Raw genomic sequence first — 22,306 nt, 5'->3', positions numbered from 1 at the left:
ATTCTGATTCCTGGAACATGCAAAAACACTTTTCTTCTGTTGTTTAGGTAATAAACTAGTAGTCAATACAGCAGCATCTATTTTGTCATTTACTTAACACCAAGCCCAAAGTTGTCTGATGGCGTGGTGGTAAGTGGGTAGGGTAAGTTGCTGTTGTTTTTGTGGTCTCTCTAGTAATGTTTGCTGGTAGGTGTGTAGCAAGGGGTCCTGGTGATTAACCACCACCTTTCTAAGGTACCCCAATAAGTCACACTTAATAACTGAATAAGAGCGATTTCTTTCTTTCTTTATGTATTGTAATTTACACCAGTTTTTTGAGACAGGATGGTGGATATGGACATGGTGAAAAGATACAAATGCATGGATGAGTTTTTCAAGGTCTTGCTTGGACATGAAACCTCTCATTCTTGTTATGTTCTTCAGGTGATAGTAGGCTGATTTAGTTATCGAGTTTATGTGGCTGTTGAAGTTTAGATCGGAGTCTAGAATTACACCAAGATTTCTGACCTGTTTTTCAGTTTGAAGAGAGAGAGAGAGTCAAGTTTTACACTGACTTTCGATCTTTTGTCAGGTGCACCGAATACAATTATCCGAATACAATTATCCTAATACAATTTGTCCTTGTTTAGTTGGAGGAAGTGTTGTGTCATCCAGGCGTTTATTTGCTCAATGCAATTACAGAGATTGTCAATGGGACTATAGTCGTTCGGTGAGAGGGCTATGTAGATTTGAGTGTCATCCGCATAGTTGTGGTAGGCAATTGCCCAGCAGATCCATTATATAATACTATATAATACAAGTAAGGAGAAGAGTGTTGATTTGTGTTAAGCAAAGGTGTAGTATACCAGAATAGATGGCAGTGACACAAGGCAGTTTTACTTTGGATATCAGAGGGGATCTGCTTGCAAGCAAGGGTGAGGGGGTCTAATGTGGAAGCAATTATTGAGAGGGTGACTCATTGCACAGACATTCTGAACCAAGTTTTCTTTCATTCACAGGTCATTGTCCACAGTTGTCGAATACCACTGGTATGTCAAAATCACTATATTACAGTACACATGCTTTCCTTTGCTTGAGGATATTTACTTTGAATATGACTTTGTACTTCCACATGGAATGAGAAATGTGACCCAAACCCTTTAATGAATCCTACAGATGTATTTGTACCTACAGTATGTCCTTAATGCAAACATTGACACATAAGTTCATTAAAGAAGGGAGCTGACAATGTAAAATGAGGTGATTATTTAAGAAATATGCAAGCCGTTTGCTAATAGGGTCATCGGGTTGTTTACCTATGATAAGAATGCTGACTTTCACAGCTCATTATGTAGAGTGAGCCTTCATTAGAGAAACCAACCTGACTTGTAAGTTGAGTCAGTGATTAAACATAGGGCAACATGTTGATGTCTCTCAGCAGTTTGCACATTAATAAATGGGTAGCAAGAGCAAGAAGGCCAAGACCTAGTGGTACAGCGCCACCAAAACCACCTTACTGTCTAGAGTTGGGGCCTTCTTCTCTCAGGTATAGCCCAGCCACACCCTGTCAGCTGTCTCAGCTCTGCTAATGTTTCATTCATAAAGGAAAGTCTAGACCATAGAGGGCCAAGTGGCCGTATTAGTTAACACTCTTGAACAGTCTACTGATCTTGTGAAAAGATAAAAAGGCCTCCTCAGACATAGGCTGCATAAGGGATTATTTCTTGTACAATAAGGAAATGGCTAGGACAAAAGTTCTCTTAGTCATGTGTTCCCCGGTGCCCACATTTACAAATGTTCCAACAGGAATAGCAAATGGGTTGAAGGATTAGTCAGGGTATAACCTGATATGAGGAACTGGATAGACAATACTGTGTATTCATGGTCATTCACCACTTCGACTGAAGTCTGATGGGCGTTGGGGTGATAGATCCATTTTGATGATTGTGTCACACAGAATACAGTTTGTGAGGGTGTAGCAATGATTAGACTACCTTTTCCATGAGTAGTAGCCCACAGTCGATTGCTCGTTCAGGTACATTGATACTAATTACTATTTATTCCTCACCACTTTGTGAGGACTTCATCAACAGTATGTGTGATACGTGATACTCATACTGTAGAGCAAAACTCAGCACCATGATGTAATCCCCTTCATGCATCTTCAGATAGTTGACTCACTGGGACCTTGTGAAGTGAACCACAAAAGTATTTTGGTAACCCCCTAGTGAAATCATTTGTGTGTGATATGTCAAATCAAATATCACTGAAAGTTTATTTCAAAGTGCATTTCACACAAATTTCTGCTAGAATTATGAGAGCTGTCTTTGGCCCAACTAAAGTCTACACTGCACTACTGTATAAGAGCCTCTTCTGTGTCATTTTACTATTATGATATATGTTACTGTGAGTAATACGCTATAGTGCCAGAACATATGCTGAGGGCTAAAACATTCCCATTGTGCAGGCCCAAAACCATTTGAGTTACTACACACTAATAAGCTATGGAAACCTTCAATACGAACTTGTTTAAATATCCCCCTGGCCTAGTAAGCAACAGGAGAGGTGGAAAGAAAAATTAGGTACCTAAACCATTATTAAAGGCTGTACCCAATACTATTAATCAACTTGGTTGGATAATGACTATACTATTAGGCATTTAGAATGACCCTATGATCACCTCCACATACAGTGGTAGGTTCTACCAAGATGCATAATGAAAGGAGGGTAGACATCCTCTCATCTCAACAACTCGCAAAACATGTTTCTGTTCGCTTTTTTTACTTTTCTCGATATGAAGTTACTCTAATTTGATAGATAATCTCCATGTTGATTTAATTCAATTGAATTCAATTCATGAGTTGAAGGCCAAAAAGGACCACAATGACATTGTAGAACCTGAGTCAGCAGGATGATATTTCTTTTGAAGGAAAATGTCAGGTGTTAAGGTTAAGGGGTGTATCATGTGTCATGACTTCAAATTGACTTGATCTATGCAAAAGTAATTGACCTCAGATGTCAATTGATCAACAATACAGTGATAACATAGTTGACTCTAAAGTGTTGCCCTATTTTCCCCTATAGTGTCATGATCATTTTTCTGTCAGATACACATCAGTACAATTCAGCCTTAATTTGCCAAGTGTGAGTGGTGCTCTGACCACAACCATAACATGCCAATTATCAAATCATACTGCCGTGGTAGTGTTGCAAGTGTACGTACCAATTACCAGTTTAGTACGATTTGGCTTTACAAAATTATAAAATGTGAGAGGTTCTCCAATGTTTTGATTTAGCTTATCATCTAGTGTCCACCCGCCTTAAGTATGATATGTTCAGCTAACAGAATTATGTTGTAACAAATATTAATAGTTAGCTACAAAGCTAACACTATAGGCATTTTTAGAGTAGCTGACAAACATTATATTAGCAATCAGTGCAAAACACCAAAGTACCTACAAGCTCAAACAAACTACATTCTGGCAGTATGCTTCAAAGCTATTACTCTAAGATTGGCCAGGAACTAATTAATCAGGTGAAGAGACTGAAAAGAAAAGCTCTGGTTCCAAAATGACTTACCTGGATATTCCTCTGAAATAACTCTACATCCCATCCCATACCGTTCTGAAACCACGTCATTATCCCTCTGAAGAAAAATATGTTAAAGTCTACAGGTGTTTATTAAATTGTATGACTCTATATTTCATCTGTAAGTACAAGGCTTTTGTCACCTAGAAATATGTTGTGCAGTATAATCATGGCAACAGTTACTTTCCATTCAAAGAGACCTTTGATAACTGGTGGATCACCAGCAGGTGAGCATAATGGAATCATTTGTAAAGGTTTTAGATAACTATCAACAACTCTACTATGTAATCAGTGTAATACAGAAAAACCCAACATGAATATTGGTATTTGGTAAGTATAAAGTTCAATACTGCCAACACTGGAATTAGTCTTTGTGTGGATAAACTTCTCTTTAAGACACAGACAGGTATATAATAAGCCATTAAAAAACCTGTCCAAGGGCAGGACAAACCTAACCTCAGACCATGTCTCCCACTGGTGCTCATTACTAAACAAGCTGCTTCCAATTAAGTACAATCCACAAGCCAAATCAATCTCTCCCCTGCCCTCACTCTTTGATTACTTTAGAAAATATTTATATTTCCTAATAACTTGAGTTAAGTCCAATTGCCCATAATTAAGTCCAGACTGACAGTGAACGCAGAAACTGAGGTTGTGTATGGAAACATCAATACATTTGTATTGTGCTAAACATTTGTTTACAAATGGAAGTGTTACACTGTAAATGTCAGTTTTAGCTCTATAAGAAAGAGAGGTTAAAAGCTTTGTCAAACTTAATCTACATCATTGTTTCATATTTCAGATAAACAAATTCTTGTGAAAACAATCAAATACAAAATGTCTGTTGCTATTTCATTTAGCCATTGTGGTAGAGATCAACTGTTATGTTGAGACAGAATGGGACACAAATGCAGTTTTAGTAAATTTGAAGATTTTATTAATGTCTGATATACAATTTTATAATAACACTGTTTATAGAAGTGAATCAATACAATCTATTAAAACATGACAACAAAAGCATTTGCATAGGCTTATCTAATCAATGTTATTTACACCAGGGTTCAGTGTTTACAAACTCAGAATGATCCAGATTCATTCTTGTTATCCAGTATCAGATCTATGTATTTTGATTCAAATCAAATCACATTTTATTTGTCCCATCATCGGCAGATGTTGAGTAGTGTAGGGGAAATCAGCCAGCTCAATCTGAACCTGGATAGCAAAAAAGAATCCAGATCATTCTGATCAAGATTAAAAGTTTTGAAATACTGGGCCCTGGTGAGGCAGAATCATTCTATAACCATGGACCATCATCAATGAACATGATTTCCAGATTTGATCAATATATATCAGGGACTAGGTATTCAATGGCTGCAGTGGGCCTATAATTAGTCATTAGTAATTAACAGTATTCATCTCTGTTGACGTAAAGGAAAAGTACATGTAAACCCCCTGACAGGTTACTGTCAATTGAGACACTACCCCTGACCCTAACCCTAACCCTAACCCCAAACTACGATAGCAAACCATCACCCTTGATGCCCTGCCTTCTGACACATGTAGCTAGATGCTAACAACACATAACATCGTGGAACCATAGGGCAGCCATTGTTGCCTAGGTGTGCATTGGAAGAGTGGGCGGGGCCAGAACTATAAGGGCCACTTTTTTACAATGGATTCCATGTACGGTAAGCACAATTGAACATTCCATTCATCCATTTAAGATGAGAATTTGGATTAAAGTTCTGATTCTAATGGTTTTGTTTGCGTTTTACAAAACAGTTCCAGGGATGACTAACATCTCTCTGGCGAGTGGAACTGTTTCTTAAAGTAGCAGTGTTATGCGATTGGCATACTACAGGTGTTATTACGGGTGGCATACAGCAATTGATCAAAACACTGGTGAAGCTGCATTCTCATTTTATGCACCCAAATTGTGGAATGCACTGCCAGTTTATATTAGGGATGCAGCCTCAGTAAAAAATGTAATAATTCAATGATGATTATATAATGATTAAAGCACTTTGAGCTGCAACGTTTGCAGGAAAAGTGCTATACAAATAAAAGTTATTATTATTATTATTATTATTATTATTATTATTGATGATTTCCCTTTACCAGTGTATGTTTTTGGGTAACACCCAAAGGAAAGAGGCTAAGGCTAGGTGATGAGAGAAGATTGACACTGCCATAGAGTTTAAGGTATAAGCTATTATCACCACCCTTTAAGTGTTTTATAAATGTTACCATTATGCCAATTCAAGTATAAATACCATGACCTGGTATCCCTTCCCAACCTAACACCACTTCATCCTCACACAAGCCATAGTTAAAATAAGGAACCCAGGACCCATAGCTCTCCACGATGCTGCAGGACCGGCTTAAACTTAAGTGTCGGAGAAGTGGGGTTCACAAACACACATGCAACGCAAAAGGGTGTGAATATGCATAGAAGGTTTCGTAACATTTCATACATATGGGTGCTTAGTGTTACTTTTTGGTATTTTCATACTGTGTGATGATGACTATGGCAACATACATGGAGAAAGCTAGTTGGCTCCCAAATATCTATAAACAACACCAGAGTATGTTTACATCTAGCTATATACTATACATCATAGTCAGCATGATTCCAACAATACCCAGCATTTACAGGAAGTGCAGTGGATGGGAGACAGGAAAAGCACCCTGGCAGTCAGCCTAAAGAGAGATCATTGAAACAAATTAATCCTTTGCTGTTTAAATTGACACTGTAATCCATCATTGGCAAATCGAACTCTGTGAGCTATCTTGAATCTGCTGCCTTCTTAGATTGGCCCTTGGGGCAAACAGACACAGAGGGAAATGAGAGTAATATACACCACTGAATGAACTCCATAAACACACAAACCCACATAGACCCACACACCCGCACACAAGTACGCACGCGCACACACACACACACACACACACACACACACACACACACACACACAAACTCACAACATCACCAGCCAAAACCCTACACTAAATTATGTTATAATTGTTTCAATAATGCGTGAGTGCCGGTGATTACTGCGTACATTTTACACATGACTAATTTGTTACCTCAAAGACGTACAACTGTGTATGTTTTATTTCTATTTTCTGTTTTCTGTTTTGTATTTATTTTACAGTTATTCGCCTTCCATTTTGCTTTTCCTTTTTGCCATGTTTTCGACTCACAATCTTATCTCATTATCTCAGACAGTTCAACTTTTAATCTGAATTCAGTTCTTTTCAGAATGGCAAATATTCATTTGACCAGTACACACTGAGATTGGAATGAGATCCAAGTAACAATTGATCAGTTATAGTAAACAATGCTTTAACGCTGAACTAGATTAGTCATGTGTAAGATGAGTGTGTAGATACATTATTACTGTATACACACAAAGATCCTTCACAAAGTACACTTCATGAATCAGTATATTCAAAATGATCATGTGTAAGCACTTGTTGCATAATTGAGAAATAACATATGCAAATGGTAATGAAATATATGGTTAGTGTGTTTGCTGGACCATATACATGCAATACAAGCTTTGTAATGCTTTTGATGTTTGAAGTTTTGCTAAAAAAAACTGTGCCTAACATTCCCTCTTTATTGATCCAATTAATCCAAATATTGATGCAATGGATTGATAAGACTGCTGAGGCATCGTATATGGATGGACCATTGCACATTTATTTTTTTCTTCCTAAAATCTTACTTTTGCACAACGTGATATGCTTTCTCTGAGGCTTTTGTTTGTATACTTTACACTGCACATTGAACTTTTACCCTTTTGTTCTAGATATTTACTTCTTACTGCATTGAAAGTATGAAAAAGGAGGCCTAAAAAGGTATCTAGACGTCTACATACTGTATGTGCTATAAAGGGTTGAGCACAATGTATAAGTAAACAGTGCAAAAAGTACCTGAAAGGAACTGAAGTCTTTGGAACTGTATTCAAAAGCCTCTAATATCAGTTACAAGCAGGTTGAATAGAATTATGCGGGGTTTTTTCCACAAAGACGTTTGGCTTAATGCCCATATATGTTGCAATTTGTTTAACATCACCTTCGGTCTGAAGACAACATTGTTGCCTCGGGAATTCTGGAGAAGCACCAATTCTTCACAACACAATGTGCTCTGGATACTACACAATTAAAACATATGCTTGATAAGTCTTGATGATTACAGTTATTAAAGATATATGAGCATTTAGGGTTTCATCTATGACATCTATATCCTGTAAATTAGCCTGAGAAACATCAATATGATCGTGAACATCACACTTACTCTGGATGGACTTGAATAGTGTATTCTGAGAGATTTCCTTGTAGCCATGTTGTGTTTATATTAGTGAGATTAGAATATCGGCTGGACAGGTTTTTGCTTGCATCTGTGTGTACTCGATTCTATTCTATTCTCAGAAGTGCGTTTGACCAGCATGGTTGTATTGTTTTAACTGGCAAGTTATGATGTGTTTTTTTTTTAGGACAGATATCAATAAGAAGTAAGATCAGTGAATAGTAGGAACCATTGTATATTGTGAGATGAATTGGCTGGAGGGGTACTTCTCCATCTGCCAATCAAACTCCAGCCCTGCATCCCAATTCTCCACCCTTTTCCCTGAAGTGTGCCCTTGTGCACTTCCCTACATCAATTTAGGCTCAGGGTAAGAGCCAATACTTACACCATGAAGTGCACATGTCAGGGTGGAGAATTGAGACGCAGGGCATCATTCAACAATGAGGGGTATAATGCAAAACATAGAGTAGGTACCACTGGATCGATTTTAGGCAAAAGACTGAGATCTATAAGATAATATAAATATTGATTAGTTGCAACACATTCATGACTCCAGGATGTAACATGTAAAAAGATTTACTCACCTCCTCTGGCACAAAATTAATTGATAAAGTTGCCCCCACTAGAATTAATACCACAACTAACCTTACATGTTGATTTTTTATTTTTTATTTTTTATGTGGGGGGGGTTATATTTGCTTATTGCATAAAGGTGTGAGGAGATAGATACAAGTGAGACAAGTGCAAGTGTAGCCAACTTTTGGCCTTTGGCTTTAGGGGGGGAAGGACAGTTGTTTCCCCCTTGACTTCTCGTCATCTAATTCAATCAATCTCTTCAAGTTGATTAGCCTGGTTAAACTTTGCTCCCAACAGGGTCTTGAAGGGTTAATCAGGCCGGGATCTCGGGGACCTTCGGGTCAGTATCCCTCTATCTCGCGCATGAAGGACTTGGTGAAGGGAGAGATAAGATTAAAGTGAACTTTCATCCTTCTCTTGCCGCCTCTCTCTAACGCACGACTGTCTCCCAAACCGCACTCCTCGAAGGAGAGAGGTGCCTAGTTGCCGACTTCACAAATCACAGAAATGTGTCATTCAAACTCTTACTTATAGGAGAGGATTCATAAGATATTGACAACAACATGGTGGATTTCCAACAGAAAAAGTGGAATACATGTTCTTATGATCTCTTGTAATATTCTTGTTGTTTTCATTAACGCACTTTGAGCTGCAACGTTTGTAGGAAAAGTGCTATACAAATAAAAGTTATTATTATTATTATTATTATTATTATTATTATTATTAATGCCTATAATCGGCAAAGCCCCAAATGACACCCCTAAACCTACTCATTCTTTACTATGCAGCATAACAGCTCTCTTGTTGAACTTGTTTGCTTTATCTTTTACATGAGTGAAAGCTCTTTCAAAGCACGGCCGTGAATCTCAACCACTAACTTGGCTATTCACTGTCTATCGATTCACTAACTGCGCTTATCCCGATCAAGGCACATCTTAAAGCCCTGTATACCAGAGTGCGGGCGCTTTGCTTTACAAACAATAATGAAGTGATTTACCCCTTTCTCCGCGCCCTGGGCATGGAAAATCGTTAAAGATCCTGCTATTTGTGTGTCATCAGTAAATATTTAGTGTGGCGACATCCTCGAGTCTCGTCCTAATCGATGTTGGTCCCGATGGGGGTGCGCTATTGTGTATGGAGGCTTGCTGAGCCCTGTGCTTTGAGACCCTGTCTTGAGGATGCCCCAGCACCAAGTGCACCGGCGATGAAAGAGGAAAAGCTTTGTAGAATTTAAGATTATCACCTAGGGTTATTCAGATAATGTTTATGTGAAAAGGTTGGTCAAATGTGGGTTCCTTGTCCAAAACTAAGGATAGGCCTAAAGACAACATAAACTCACTCACTCACTCTCTCTCTCTCTCTCTCTCTCTCTCTCTCTCTCTCTCTCTCTCTCTCTCTCTCTCTCTCTCTCTCTCTCTCTCGCTCGCTCGATCGCTCGCTCTCTCTCTCTCTCTCTCTCTCTCTCTCTCTCTCTCTCTCTCTCTCTCTCTCTCTCTCTCTCTCTCTCTCTCTCTCTCTCTCTCTCTCTCTCTCTCTCTCTCTCTCTCTCTCTCTCTCTCTCTCTCTCTCTCTCTCTCTCTCTCTCTCTCTTAGTCCTATCAATGATAAACAGCGATGTGTCAATTGAGATACTATGAAATCATACTCTCATTTCCTTTCCGACATATTAGGTATTTTGCTTGTATTGGTTATTTTTATTATTACGAACGTATTATTATTATTATTATTATTATTATTATTATTATTGCTGTTGTTGTGGATATAACAATTACAATATAAATAAAAACACTCATAAAATAAATAATAACACTAATAATAATAATAATAATAATAATAATAATTGATGCCGCTCTAGCTTAATAACTGACTATTAGCCTAATACAAATTCGAATCAATAGATTTAGCTATCAATCAATTTGTTTTTGCAGGTGGGTTTTCCACATTTAGTTGGGGTTTACCCACGAACTGTAACACTTTTTTATGTTATTTTAGCACATTTGATTCAATATGATTCTAACATAAAGAAACTAGAAACCATAGAACAACCAGTTCCAATATAAAGAGACAGGTGTCTGTTCTTACTTCCCCCCTCCCTCTCATCCTGCCCACACAAAGCAGCGGCGGAGACGCGCGTATCGCCACTGTAGAACACAGAAAGACCCACAGGAGCATCATCTTTCTGTATTAGCCTTCTTTTGTCATAAGGACAACCATATGAACCACAACTTATGAAGACAAGTCAACTTATATTGTATGGCTCAAGCTCAGCACATAAGTTGAATAATTTGTTATACCATGGGGTTTTTTGCTCAACATTTTTTTCATTATTGTTTTTCTAAATAAACTGTTTTTGTGGTTAATTCCGTCTTGTGGCCAGGACACCTTGCCCCTATCTAAACATAATCGAAAAGAAAGAGAAGACTAAGTATATTTTTGGTAAGAGAGAAGATGCATCCCGCTACGGAGGAAACGACAACGTATGCATTTGGTAGGTCTGTGAGAATACATAGCTTCTTACACACTTATCATCTGTACCTCATAATCAGTTTAATATCATTCGCAGACTAGTGGGCTTTTACGTTACATTGTGAATCAAAGATTAGCCTACCTGTAAGATTATTCTACTGTAAATATGCGTCCTCGTACGCGTTGCAGGTTCATAATGATCAGGGTAATAAGGAATGAATGCTTAATCACTTAGTTTCCATCAGTTTCAAAGTAGCCGATTGTTTACCAACTCGAGTAATGCAAGCAGAAATGATAAGCATTCTTACATGAATGAAACATACCGTACAAAATGTTCATACTCACCTATGGTGTGAAATAGGCGAATCCATAGTAAGACGATAGAGGGGACATTTTATTCTTAGACCACCAAGTTTGCATAAGATATATAGCCTAAGGATATATACCGGACAACAATTGTTACGGGTAAGGCACATTATAACAGACAATGTTTTAAAAGCCATCAGATACAAAAATAATTCCGGAGCGTTGGATCTATCGAGCACATAATAGACTATGAGGAGAAGAAACGCAGACATACCCAAGTCAATTAAAATAAATTCTCTAAAACATTAATCAGTTTGAAATGGGCGCACGTTACTTTGCTCAGTGTGAGAGACGAGAGAGTGAGGCAGTTTCCCTGTCGGATGGCGTCTCTAAATTGAATCTCGATTTGAGGCAGAAAGAATTCATACGCTAGGGGGCACCCAGATACTGTAATAGATCCTTTCTGCTGCATTTTCCCCCCATTGACAGCATATGCTCTGATTTAGCTCTGTACATTTTTCACTGGACCCAACTTTGACAGCCCCTGGTGATTTTGGAAGTACCACAAGCAAGCGGTTAAAAATGCTCAGACTAGAAACTTACGGTGCGCACAGGGAGCCACTTTATTTCATTAAGGAAGATCCTTTGTCTTAACATAAGACAGTGAACTCGCTGGTAGCCTATATGTACAATTATGAGTTTGTTTTTTTAAATTATTTTTTATGAAATTGTAGCCCACATACATAATGTGGTCAATGTACAGTGTTTTGAAATTGAGTTATCACTCACTAGTTAACATATTTTCATATGATATAATTATTATGATATGGTTATTACATTAGTAATATATAGGCTGCTTCACTTGATGGTCTATTGAACAACTTTCAATACACACGGTTAGAAATCATTAATAGGAATAAACTACTAATCATTAACGAGTACCTCTGTATATCAAACTATGAACAGTATAGTCTGAATCTCGTGCTCTCTGACATAAAAGACAGATAATGGGCCCACCGGGTGACTTATATATAGGCTCAACATTTTAGTATATGGAAATCTCAGATACCAGTCTGTTTTAATCGTTTATGCTTGTGTTTCTGTTGCTGTATATCTAGGTGAAGGAGAGACAGTTAGCCATACACACATTTGGGCGTCAATCAGCAAAATGAGTATCCAAAACTATTATGGAAGTCAAACTTCCAAAGTATCTTATCTGTAAATATTACGACATACAATAGGCCTCTTGATGCACATTTCTATTACTTTGCTGTCGTAGGCCTATATGTTATCATCAATAACATTGACCACGATTGAACATAATCAATATATCTATCATGTGACGTTTAATTAAGGTTTATTAAACTACAGATAAGAGTCTGTCTCCAAATAAATGTAATAGATATGTATGAGTACGACTTAGATATTTGACCAAACATTATGGTACACTCAACATTTGTTTGTTACAACGTCCTATAATATTGATTAATTTCAGCAAGTTATCATAGGCTACGCTATGCTTCTTTGATACACCCGTAGCCTACCGCATTTCGGGAAATCTGCACAACACAAGTATAACATATTACAGTGGCATGAGCACTATCCAATGTGAACATATAGCGAAAATAACATATTTCAGACGAACATTATCATCACCGTTCTGTAGCATTTCTAGGGAAAAAATGAATATAGACCTAAGAAACATTATGTTTCATTGTATCGTGCGTTCACATAATTAGAGACATTATGTGCCCTTGATATACAGAGAATGGAATCATTTAACATTTTTATGTTTTTATTTATATTTCATCAGCATGTGAGTGAATTAGAAGCCCTTGTTGAATTCCTCTGGTTTTAGGACCCAGCGGCTTCTCGACCCCTATCCTTCCTTTTGGCAAGCCACCAAGTAGCACAAGTGCCGACTAGCCAATGGGGGCCAGGGGGAGGTCCGTGAGCTCTGACCAGTCAAACACAGTCACTTTCCTTATATGGCAGCTCATCTCCATGGTAACGTGTGCTAAGTTGCAGCAGTCGTGTCAAAGTTCACTATATAGAGAGCTCAGTGAGCTGATCAGAGAGAAAAGCATTCTGCCAGCCCGGCTCGTACAATTCGCAATCACTTCCTAACCTCCCCCCTTTTTAACATATTTGATCACTTTGATTCTCTGTTCTCTTTTTCTTATTATTTTTCCGCGCGTGAAGGAGGCTCTAAGATTAGGTTGTGATCTTTTTGTTTTATAATCACTCGCTTGTCGGAGAGTTGACTTCATATTTTGACAAAAGCATTCGGCTTTCAGCTGCGCGGTGCTGCTCGCGCTTACCTACCTCACAAGAAGAAAAGGGAGAAGCAGCGATATTTTTGTACCAGTTGATGATTTTCTTCAAGACTTGTGCAGGAACTTGATAGCGCAGATCGCTGCTAGACTGCACATCAATTGTGTGTTTTTATGCTGTGTGCTGCTGCTGCTGCTGCTGTCACGTCGCCTCCGCCTAACCCACTGGTCCACTGCTTGAATAGGCTACCTCGTTTCATTATCGCAATCAATTGCCCCTTTTCCCCTTGATGGGTCTCCTGGATGGCTGACTGCAAGCGCCCCTGGACTTGGCCTCTAAGCGCAAGGCTGCAATTCAGCTCACCATCGCGTCAGTTTTAACGTCTGGCTTCGCACCGGTCTTGCCTATTAGAAATCGCCACGATTCGCACGATTCCACGGACAATCGAACAACAGTAGGCTATTGGCGTTTATTTATTTATTTGACTAGATTGATTACAGTGTGCTCTGCATTCCTCGAGAAATATAAGCACCGCGACCACCAAAACGGCAGACAAAAAGTTTCTTTACGTTGACTGATAGATATGGCAATGGTAGTGTGGAGAGGCTCCCAGGACGATGTGGCCGATACCCAAGGTACCCTTTCCTCGCAGACCCAAGGAGGACTATCCCTGCCCACCTCTCAACCGGGCCAGTTGAATCTGACAGGCTCCCAGGTCGCCCCGCCGACCCCCCAGACGACCGTCCAAGGACCCCCGAACAATACGCAATCTGCCCCGACCAACCAGACGACGGAGAAACAACAGCCGCAGCACATAGAATGTGTCGTTTGTGGGGATAAATCCAGTGGCAAACACTACGGCCAGTTCACTTGCGAGGGGTGCAAGAGCTTCTTCAAACGGAGCGTACGGAGGAACCTCAGTTACACGTGCCGTGCCAACAGGAATTGTCCCATTGACCAGCACCATCGCAATCAGTGTCAGTACTGCCGCCTCAAAAAATGCCTCAAAGTTGGCATGAGACGGGAAGGTATTAGGAAATTTGTTTTCTTTATTGATGTATATGTCCTGTGTGTGTATCATGCGCTGAATGAATTGTGTTATTATCCTGCCGTCCGTCCCCATATTCTCTCCCGACTGTTCTCCCCTAGGCTGCACGGCTGAAGCACGCAATGGAGCCCGCCTGCTTTGGTGCTCCGAGACGGAGCGTATCAAACCTTTTCTATTAGCGTTCGATTATAGTTCTATTTTAAAGCGAACTATTGTCGTCTGCAGTGGAACACGGTTGTCGTTGTAGTAGTGTGCTTAAGATCCTACAAACTGAACCATGTTCATTAAAATAAAGAGGGGAAATGGCTACCCATCATGCAGGATTTGAATAGGCTACAACCACACATATTTATACCGCGCTATTATGGCGAGTGTGGAGTGAGGAGACCGTTTAGATCCACCACATTAGCTTATAGCCTATATCTCCAAACTGAGCGTCAGACACACACTGATATCTGTTGAATTGTTCTGTTCATTGAGGATGATTCGAAAATAGTTTTCGCTGTACACCCAGATGGATTGCTGGCTAAGTAGGTTAAGGGTTAAAGCATGCAAAGACTGCCTTGCCCTCTTTGTGCTGATCTATTCAGTGAGCTCATGTTGCTGTAGTACAACAACAAAATTATTCTAAAATACTTCTAAAGTATTTAATTTAGAACCATCATATGGAAAAGGATACTGCTGTTGATCAGTATAGGCTATAGCCTACAATAGTCTGAAAGTAACGGTCATTGTGTAAAATGTAGGCTATTGTGTTGTTTATGTTTCAAATATTCTAGCCCATCATACAGCACTTTAGGCCGAAGTATAATTTCCTCATATGCATATATGCTAGATATTTTTTTAATAACCGAAGTAGCGTAATGATTATGCATGCAGACAGGCATAATCCTGCATGGAACTGTTGTAGGCTATACTGTAACTTGACATAGCCCCCTGGTCAGGAGGAATACATTGCCTCGTTATGTGTGGAATTCAGGCATCAATATCTGCAGTTTCTCTTTTTACTGCAGCGGTGCAAAGGGGACGGATGCCACCCACACAGCCACACCACGGCCAGTTCGCCTTGACAAATGGGGACCCGCTGCACTGCCATTCCTACTTATCCGGATATATCTCTCTTCTGCTGAGAGCGGAGCCCTACCCCACGTCCCGGTATGGCAGCCAATGCATGCAACCCAACAACATCATGGGCATCGAGAACATTTGTGAACTGGCGGCCCGGATGCTCTTCAGCGCCGTGGAGTGGGCTAGGAATATCCCCTTCTTTCCAGACCTTCAGATCACCGACCAGGTGGCCCTCCTGAGGTTGACCTGGAGTGAGTTATTCGTGCTCAACGCTGCACAGTGCTCCATGCCTCTCCATGTGGCCCCCCTTCTGGCGGCGGCGGGCCTCCACGCCTCCCCCATGTCTGCGGACAGAGTGGTCGCCTTTATGGACCACATTAGGATCTTCCAAGAACAAGTGGAAAAGCTGAAAGCTTTGCACGTTGATTCTGCTGAATACAGCTGCTTAAAGGCAATCGTGCTTTTCACATCAGGTAAGCCCAGGAATGGTTGGCACTAGAATAGAATGTAATGTTTAATAATAGGCCTAATCGGCTGTGATAGTATATGTTTACGTCGTAAAATATGTGTTCTAAAATAAGCATAGTCAAAATATAGGACATGTCTCCAAAGTTGTTTGCAAACTGTCTGTCCTATAGAATATCATACCAAAAAAGACACATACTACTGCCTGGATTTAATTGCAGACTTTCGCTAATAACATTGTCATTTTAATTCACTGACATGTCAGGCATAAGGCTACACACATCATTCAATGTGTAACTATTCTTATCCATTCGCTTGACAATTAAACTCATTATGAAGATACGTTATGATAAAGTAGCGTAACTTTATTTACTGTAGAAAGCCAAATATATAGGCTTACGCTGACAGAAACTTTGGCCCATAACATAAATGCCATTGAAACGTGTTATTCGGTGAAGAGTTCCATCCTAGACAAATTATCAATATATTTTTACACTTTCTTTACACTTTCTCATTTTGCCTACTATATAGGCTAGGTGTTTATGTGCAATTGCCTCTATATGGAATGACTGGTAAATGATGTCACGGTTTGAGGGGGAGGGGAATAGAGAAGGAGAGACAGACCTAATGCCCCGTTTGCACACATTAGCGCGGCATATCATTTTGCCATGAAGGGCCAGAAATTGTACAGAAACGCGTATATCATTGAAGTTATGGTGAATTAAATAATTACTCATTGCCTTTTTACCATACTTTAGTTTTTGTGTGGACAATGTTTCACAATTCCTCCTTCTTCTGTTAGGGTGATCTATAGTGATCCAAGGCATTTTCTGGACTCGTTCCAGAACTAGGTCATGACCCAAACTTCCTTGCTATAGCATTACAGCAGTGGAGTGGAAAATAAAAAGCGTGTGAAAATACAATACAATTTTTTATTATTAATTATATTAAAATAACGGAGGCTATATATAGACCCAATGTTATATTATATTCCATAGACATTTATTAAACAATATAGGCTATTTTACCGGGTTGGTTTACTTTAAACACCACCGTCGTGTTAGATCATCCCTATAGGCCCACCAGGCTTTTACTCTGTTTCTGAATCTTATATGCTGTTTTGATTGCAGGCATTTGGAATGTAATCAATGTAGTTATGGAAAAGCGTTTGCCTATCAGTGGCCGCCATATTTCTTCATTATTACTGCGATTCTCATCCCAGTGAAGGTACAATAGTAGGGTTGTCCCACGGTTTCTAGTGAAATCAAAACGCAGTGTAGAGGTCATGTCTCTCTCTCTCTCTCTCTCTCTCTCTCTCTCTCTCTCTCTCTCTCTCTCTCTCTCTCTCTCTCTCTCTCTCTCGCGTGCGCGTGCGCGCGCGCGCGCGCGTGTGTGTGTGTGTGTGTGTGTGTGTGTGTGTGGAGTTACGTCTAAATGCTTACCGGTTTATTGTTAATCAAAAGGGATTAGAAATATAGAGCAATTTTGCCTTTTGTTATCGGCGCCTCCGTGAGACTGCAAATAAGGGTAACACGTTGATAAATACGTGTAGGACATCTGAGTGATTTGTAAATGTTTTCGGATACAGCTCTTCAAGAAACATGGGTCTCTTAACGTAAATTCAACAACGTATGTGTTCGAAAACAGATATGGTATCATACATTAGGCCCGCAATGAAAGAATGTAGGCCTATACCGAATAAACATGATATGACTATATTTAGTGATGATACCGCAGAATAATGTTGATAGATTTCCTAGTCACGATTTGATTTATCATTATTGTACGTTTAATCTGAAATGCATGCTTTATAGGCCTACAAGTGTACCTTACAAACCTCACTAAAAATCATACAGCATCCTCAATTACGAGACAATGTATTTGTAACGCACATGTCATCATAATACAAACCAGAGAGATATGCATTTATAATCGTTTTTTTTCTTCTACTGAGCGTTGCATTTTGGATCCATCATAAAGGACGTTTATTTGTTTCTTTCCCCTAGATGCTTGTGGCCTCTCAGATGTGGCCCATGTGGAAAGTTTGCAAGAGAAGTCCCAATGCGCCCTGGAGGAATATGTTCGGAGCCAGTATCCCAACCAGCCAACTCGATTTGGGAAGTTGTTACTTCGCTTGCCTTCTCTCCGCACAGTCTCTTCTTCGGTCATAGAGCAATTGTTTTTCGTCCGATTGGTAGGTAAAACCCCAATTGAAACCCTCATCAGGGATATGTTGCTTTCGGGGAGCAGTTTTAACTGGCCTTACATGTCAATTCAGTAAGCAGAAGGAATGAACAAAGGGGCTAAAACTACAATAGTAAGAGCTTCTTAGAGCTTCTGTTACACGAGATTGCTTTCACGAAGAAAGGCATTGTCGTAAATGACTGTGAATTTTAAAATTGAGCGAACTTTCAGCGAACTTTCAAAATGCAGATAAAAGCTGACAGTATCATTCGGAACAACTTGCTTCTTATCCATTTTTTAAGAAAGAAGAAAACGGAAAAAATAAGGAAAAGGATTTTGGTAATCCTCAAATGGAAAATGAAACTATAAAGTGCATTTAAAATGAAAAATTGGAGAAAAACTTAGGAGAAAAGAAAAAGTAAGTTTTCTTTTTCCAAATAACTTGTCCTGTGTCCATGTATCTATAGCTGTTTTTTGTACTTTTCTTTCGTTCCTCCTTTCTGGTTCCAAACCGGCCTATGTGATTCTGTAGTACAGGTGGTGTTCTTTTCTAAAACCATGACTTTTTTGAAACAGTAAAGTAATGTAAAAATGTTCTTCAAGAATTAAAACTAAATCCACAGCAATATAGGAAAAGGCTTATACATGCTTAATGCTGCAAGCGCACTTACTCTTAAGGTGACCCATAATACACTGGGCCAGGGTGTTACTCGGAGTTCATGTTTAACTCTTTGACCCAGCTGAATCATTGCTCTTTCCAATTGATGATAGACGGAGTTCCAGGGTCCACTTGTTTTTGCCACTGTTTAGAGTTAAACCAACCCAACTACACAACAAATTATAAGGCTTAATCCCAGAGATATAAAGATAAATGGCAACTCTTGATATTTCTGTTGATTTGGGGCAGACATTAAGTGGTATTTGCATATTAACTTGTTTCTTGCCAATGCAACACTTCAATGAAAACATCTAGCCATATAAAAGCTTATTTTGAAATTGGAAAGGTCAAGGGTCATATAAGTTTTAGGTATTGCTGGAGGAGTGTAATAGCAGTATTATTAGGACGTCCCTGAAATGTCACCCTCTTTACACTTCAAGCATTAAGTGCCTGACAAGCGCGAAGTAATTTCTTATCAAAACGTTGTTTAAGTATACAACTTTGGGAACACTATTAGATTTGAAACTTCAGTCTTATGCTCATGTATTTCACTTGAAAACATTAATTAGAGGCAGTATTGTTGTAAATATAGGTCAATTCATTTCAACGAGTTTTCCTTTATACAAAGTATATGTGATTAAGAAAATCTGTGGTTGCCATTTTTTTCGGTAATACAACGTCTTCAAATTGAGTGGCAGACTTAGCTAGTAGCACTGAAAGTTATGTTTGTAATGTATATACATATTACGACAAATGTTTTCTTTTCATGTATTTAGACTGTGAATGCATGGCCACAGGTCGCTAACCTATTTTACCTTTGATATATATACATGTAAATGTTTTTGACTGTATAGATATAATCTGTGCATTCAGTACACTAGCCCTTGTATTTAAAAAAAGAAACAAAAAGTTCAATATTAGGCTAAGACTAAACAGGGTGAGCTGGTTTGGAAAGGAGTTGCTATTTTGACTTAGTGTTCTGCTCCTTCGGTCTGTGACAGATGCCTTGTGTGTGTGTGTGTGTGTGTGTGTGTGTGTGTGTGTGTGTGTGTGTGTGTGTGTGTGTGTGTGTGTGTGTGTGTGTGTGTGTCTGTGTGTGTGTGTGTGTGTGTGTGTGTGTGTGTGTGAAAGCTAGCAATTTTGTCCTTGTTTTGAGGCTTTTCTTCAACACACAAGACACCATGTTGTGGTTGGATAAAAAGGGATCATATTGTGTAGTTGATTGAACAGTGATCTTTGGCTGTTCCCATGCCACATATGGACCAGAGAATGATACATGATTGTAATTATGAACAGTTTAAACTGACCCACGTTTTTATATAAATATATAAAAATATATGACTGCAGGGTATTGATAACGTATAGATACTTTTTTTATGATTATTATTATTATGATTATTAATTGCAAGTGATATATGTGAGTGTGTGTGGAAGTTTATAGTTGAACACAATTCTTGTTTGTTTGTGTTAGCTTATTGTAAACAAGCATTCTGCTGTAAATTTGTTCTTGGTATTAAATTATAATTTATGAATTTGAAAACAAAAGTTTTTCAGGTCTGCTTATTACTTACCATTCAAACGTGTGTGTGTGTGTGTGTGTGTGTGTGTGTGTGTGTGTGTGTGTGTGTGTGTGTGTGTGTGTGTGTGTGTGTGTGTGTGTGTGCGCGCGCGCGCGTGTGTGTTTGTGTAAGTTTGCGCGCACGTCGGCGTCTGCGTGCGTGTGTGTGCGCGTGTGTTCAGGTCTACGCTATTTAAATGATGTTACGTTATGCTTCAGTCTGTCTGATTCTGGGCCTGTAAGTTAGCCATAGGGTAATCATTAAGTTGTCGGTTGTCGCATTTCTTTTGTGAACTTATGTCATTCACCTCCAGGGACGCCACTGCAGGTAGTCTACTGACTTGAGTATTGGAATACTACAGTGGGCATTTAAAATAATGTCAGAGTAAGCAGCTATGCTCTGTTTAGGCCATAAACAGCAAATAAAACATCACTTGGTTTTACTCAGCTAAATTCAACCACCAAACTCGCGCATTAGTGGACATGGTGTCTGTAAAGGGAGATCAAGCGTGCGATCTCCAGCCTTAAAGCTCGTCTTTAACTTGGTGTCCTATTAGTTCAGTCAATATGGCGTCTTGCAACCCAACGCATGCTACGGCTCCCCGGAGCAAAGCAGTGTTTCATAATAGAAACCACATTGTTCAAGAAAAAGACCCCCGTCATTGAGAGGCATGCAGAGCCTCAATCGCAAAACTATTATCGGAAGTGCCCAACCGTTTCTATCGTGATTAATAGGCTACACTTAGTAGGCTATCTTGCAAAGAATGTGAATTATGAAATTTGTCCGCTGGGTTGAAATAAAACCTGATGACTATTTTCCTTCGAAAATATACATTGCTGTAGGCTACCATTCTCAAACGTATGGTCGCTAAGTGTATACAACCCAAGCAATATTAACTGATGTATTAACTTAAACAAGCCTATAATAAACGTGTTGTATGTTTATAATAATAATAATAATAATAATACATTCAGTTTCATCAGTAATTGTCAACTCAGCATTATTAATAATTAACAAGCAGAATATTTGTGCATGGGGAGCCTACATTTACATTAGCCTAGGCTACAACCAGATCACGATTTTTATACAACATTTGGTCAGTGTATTTATTTGTGTAAGTAAATCTCATTTTAGCCGACTTCCTCATTCCTCAGATTTCAAAGGCATCCCACCATGCCCCTGTCTAATTAATGGTGAAAGTCAGCTAAATGTAATTACGCTCTAGGCCTAATTCCATGCACATTGTGTTTGTCATTATTGGTGTAACTAAATAGTAATAACAATGATATAGGGTTGTGTACGAGTGGGTCCACTAAATTATTGCAAATGAAGACATTCCGCTGCACTTCAAACGTTGTTTATTTTATCTTCAATTCGAGTGAATCACTGCGCTGAGAGCCCGGCAGAAATAAGTTTCATGTAATTCGGATCATGGTCGTGGTGACCGTGCTGATTTTAGTTGACAGAACGTGTGTTGAAGCTGAACTCTATAATTTGCACTTCTGTTCCTTTATTAGCGTTGGACGACGAACTAATGAGGTCTCCCTCAGTATGATGTCACTTTTATTTATTTCCTCGTGGAAATAATAAATAAATACACTTTGGGATATGCCTGTGCACTGCAAAACTCTGCAAGCGAACCAGCAACACTGATTTGTAATCACCACATCACTGATTGTGAGATTCAAGAGGTTTTGGTAATATGGCACGCAACTCTTGCAAGCATGCATATGCGCAACCAGCCCCAGGGCTGTTTGTATATCCTCTGTTTTTGAATGTTTGAAGGTGTGTGTGTGTGTGTGTGTGTGTGTGTGTGTGTG

The 22,306-nt window shown here is 39.2% G+C and overlaps 1 protein-coding gene across 2 annotated transcripts; it reads left to right on the top strand.

Moving 5' to 3' along the window:
• The first annotated feature begins 13,368 nt into the window (after positions 1 to 13,368).
• On the top strand, positions 13,369 to 20,460 carry nr2f2 (nuclear receptor subfamily 2, group F, member 2). 2 transcript variants are annotated; one of them, XM_080539375.1, is made up of 3 exons: positions 13,369 to 14,532; positions 15,566 to 16,093; positions 18,092 to 20,460. In XM_080539375.1, exons 1-3 carry the CDS (start codon positions 14,088 to 14,090, stop codon positions 18,364 to 18,366), a joined length of 1,248 nt encoding a protein of 415 aa, XP_080395501.1. In that variant the 5' UTR covers positions 13,369 to 14,087; the 3' UTR covers positions 18,367 to 20,460. The 2 variants fall into 2 exon arrangements, with proteins under 2 accessions (XP_080395501.1, XP_080395500.1); XM_080539374.1 differs by having other exon boundaries at positions 15,548 to 16,093.
• The last annotated feature ends 1,846 nt before the right edge of the window (positions 20,461 to 22,306 follow it).

The sequence above is a fragment of the Nansenia antarctica genome, assembly GCF_963989245.1.
Source record: "Nansenia antarctica genome assembly, chromosome: 9".
Classification (NCBI taxonomy): domain Eukaryota; kingdom Metazoa; phylum Chordata; class Actinopteri; order Argentiniformes; family Microstomatidae; genus Nansenia; species Nansenia antarctica.
The sequence above is the reverse complement of the archived record's forward strand: the minus strand, read 5'-3'. Positions and strand labels throughout refer to the sequence as shown.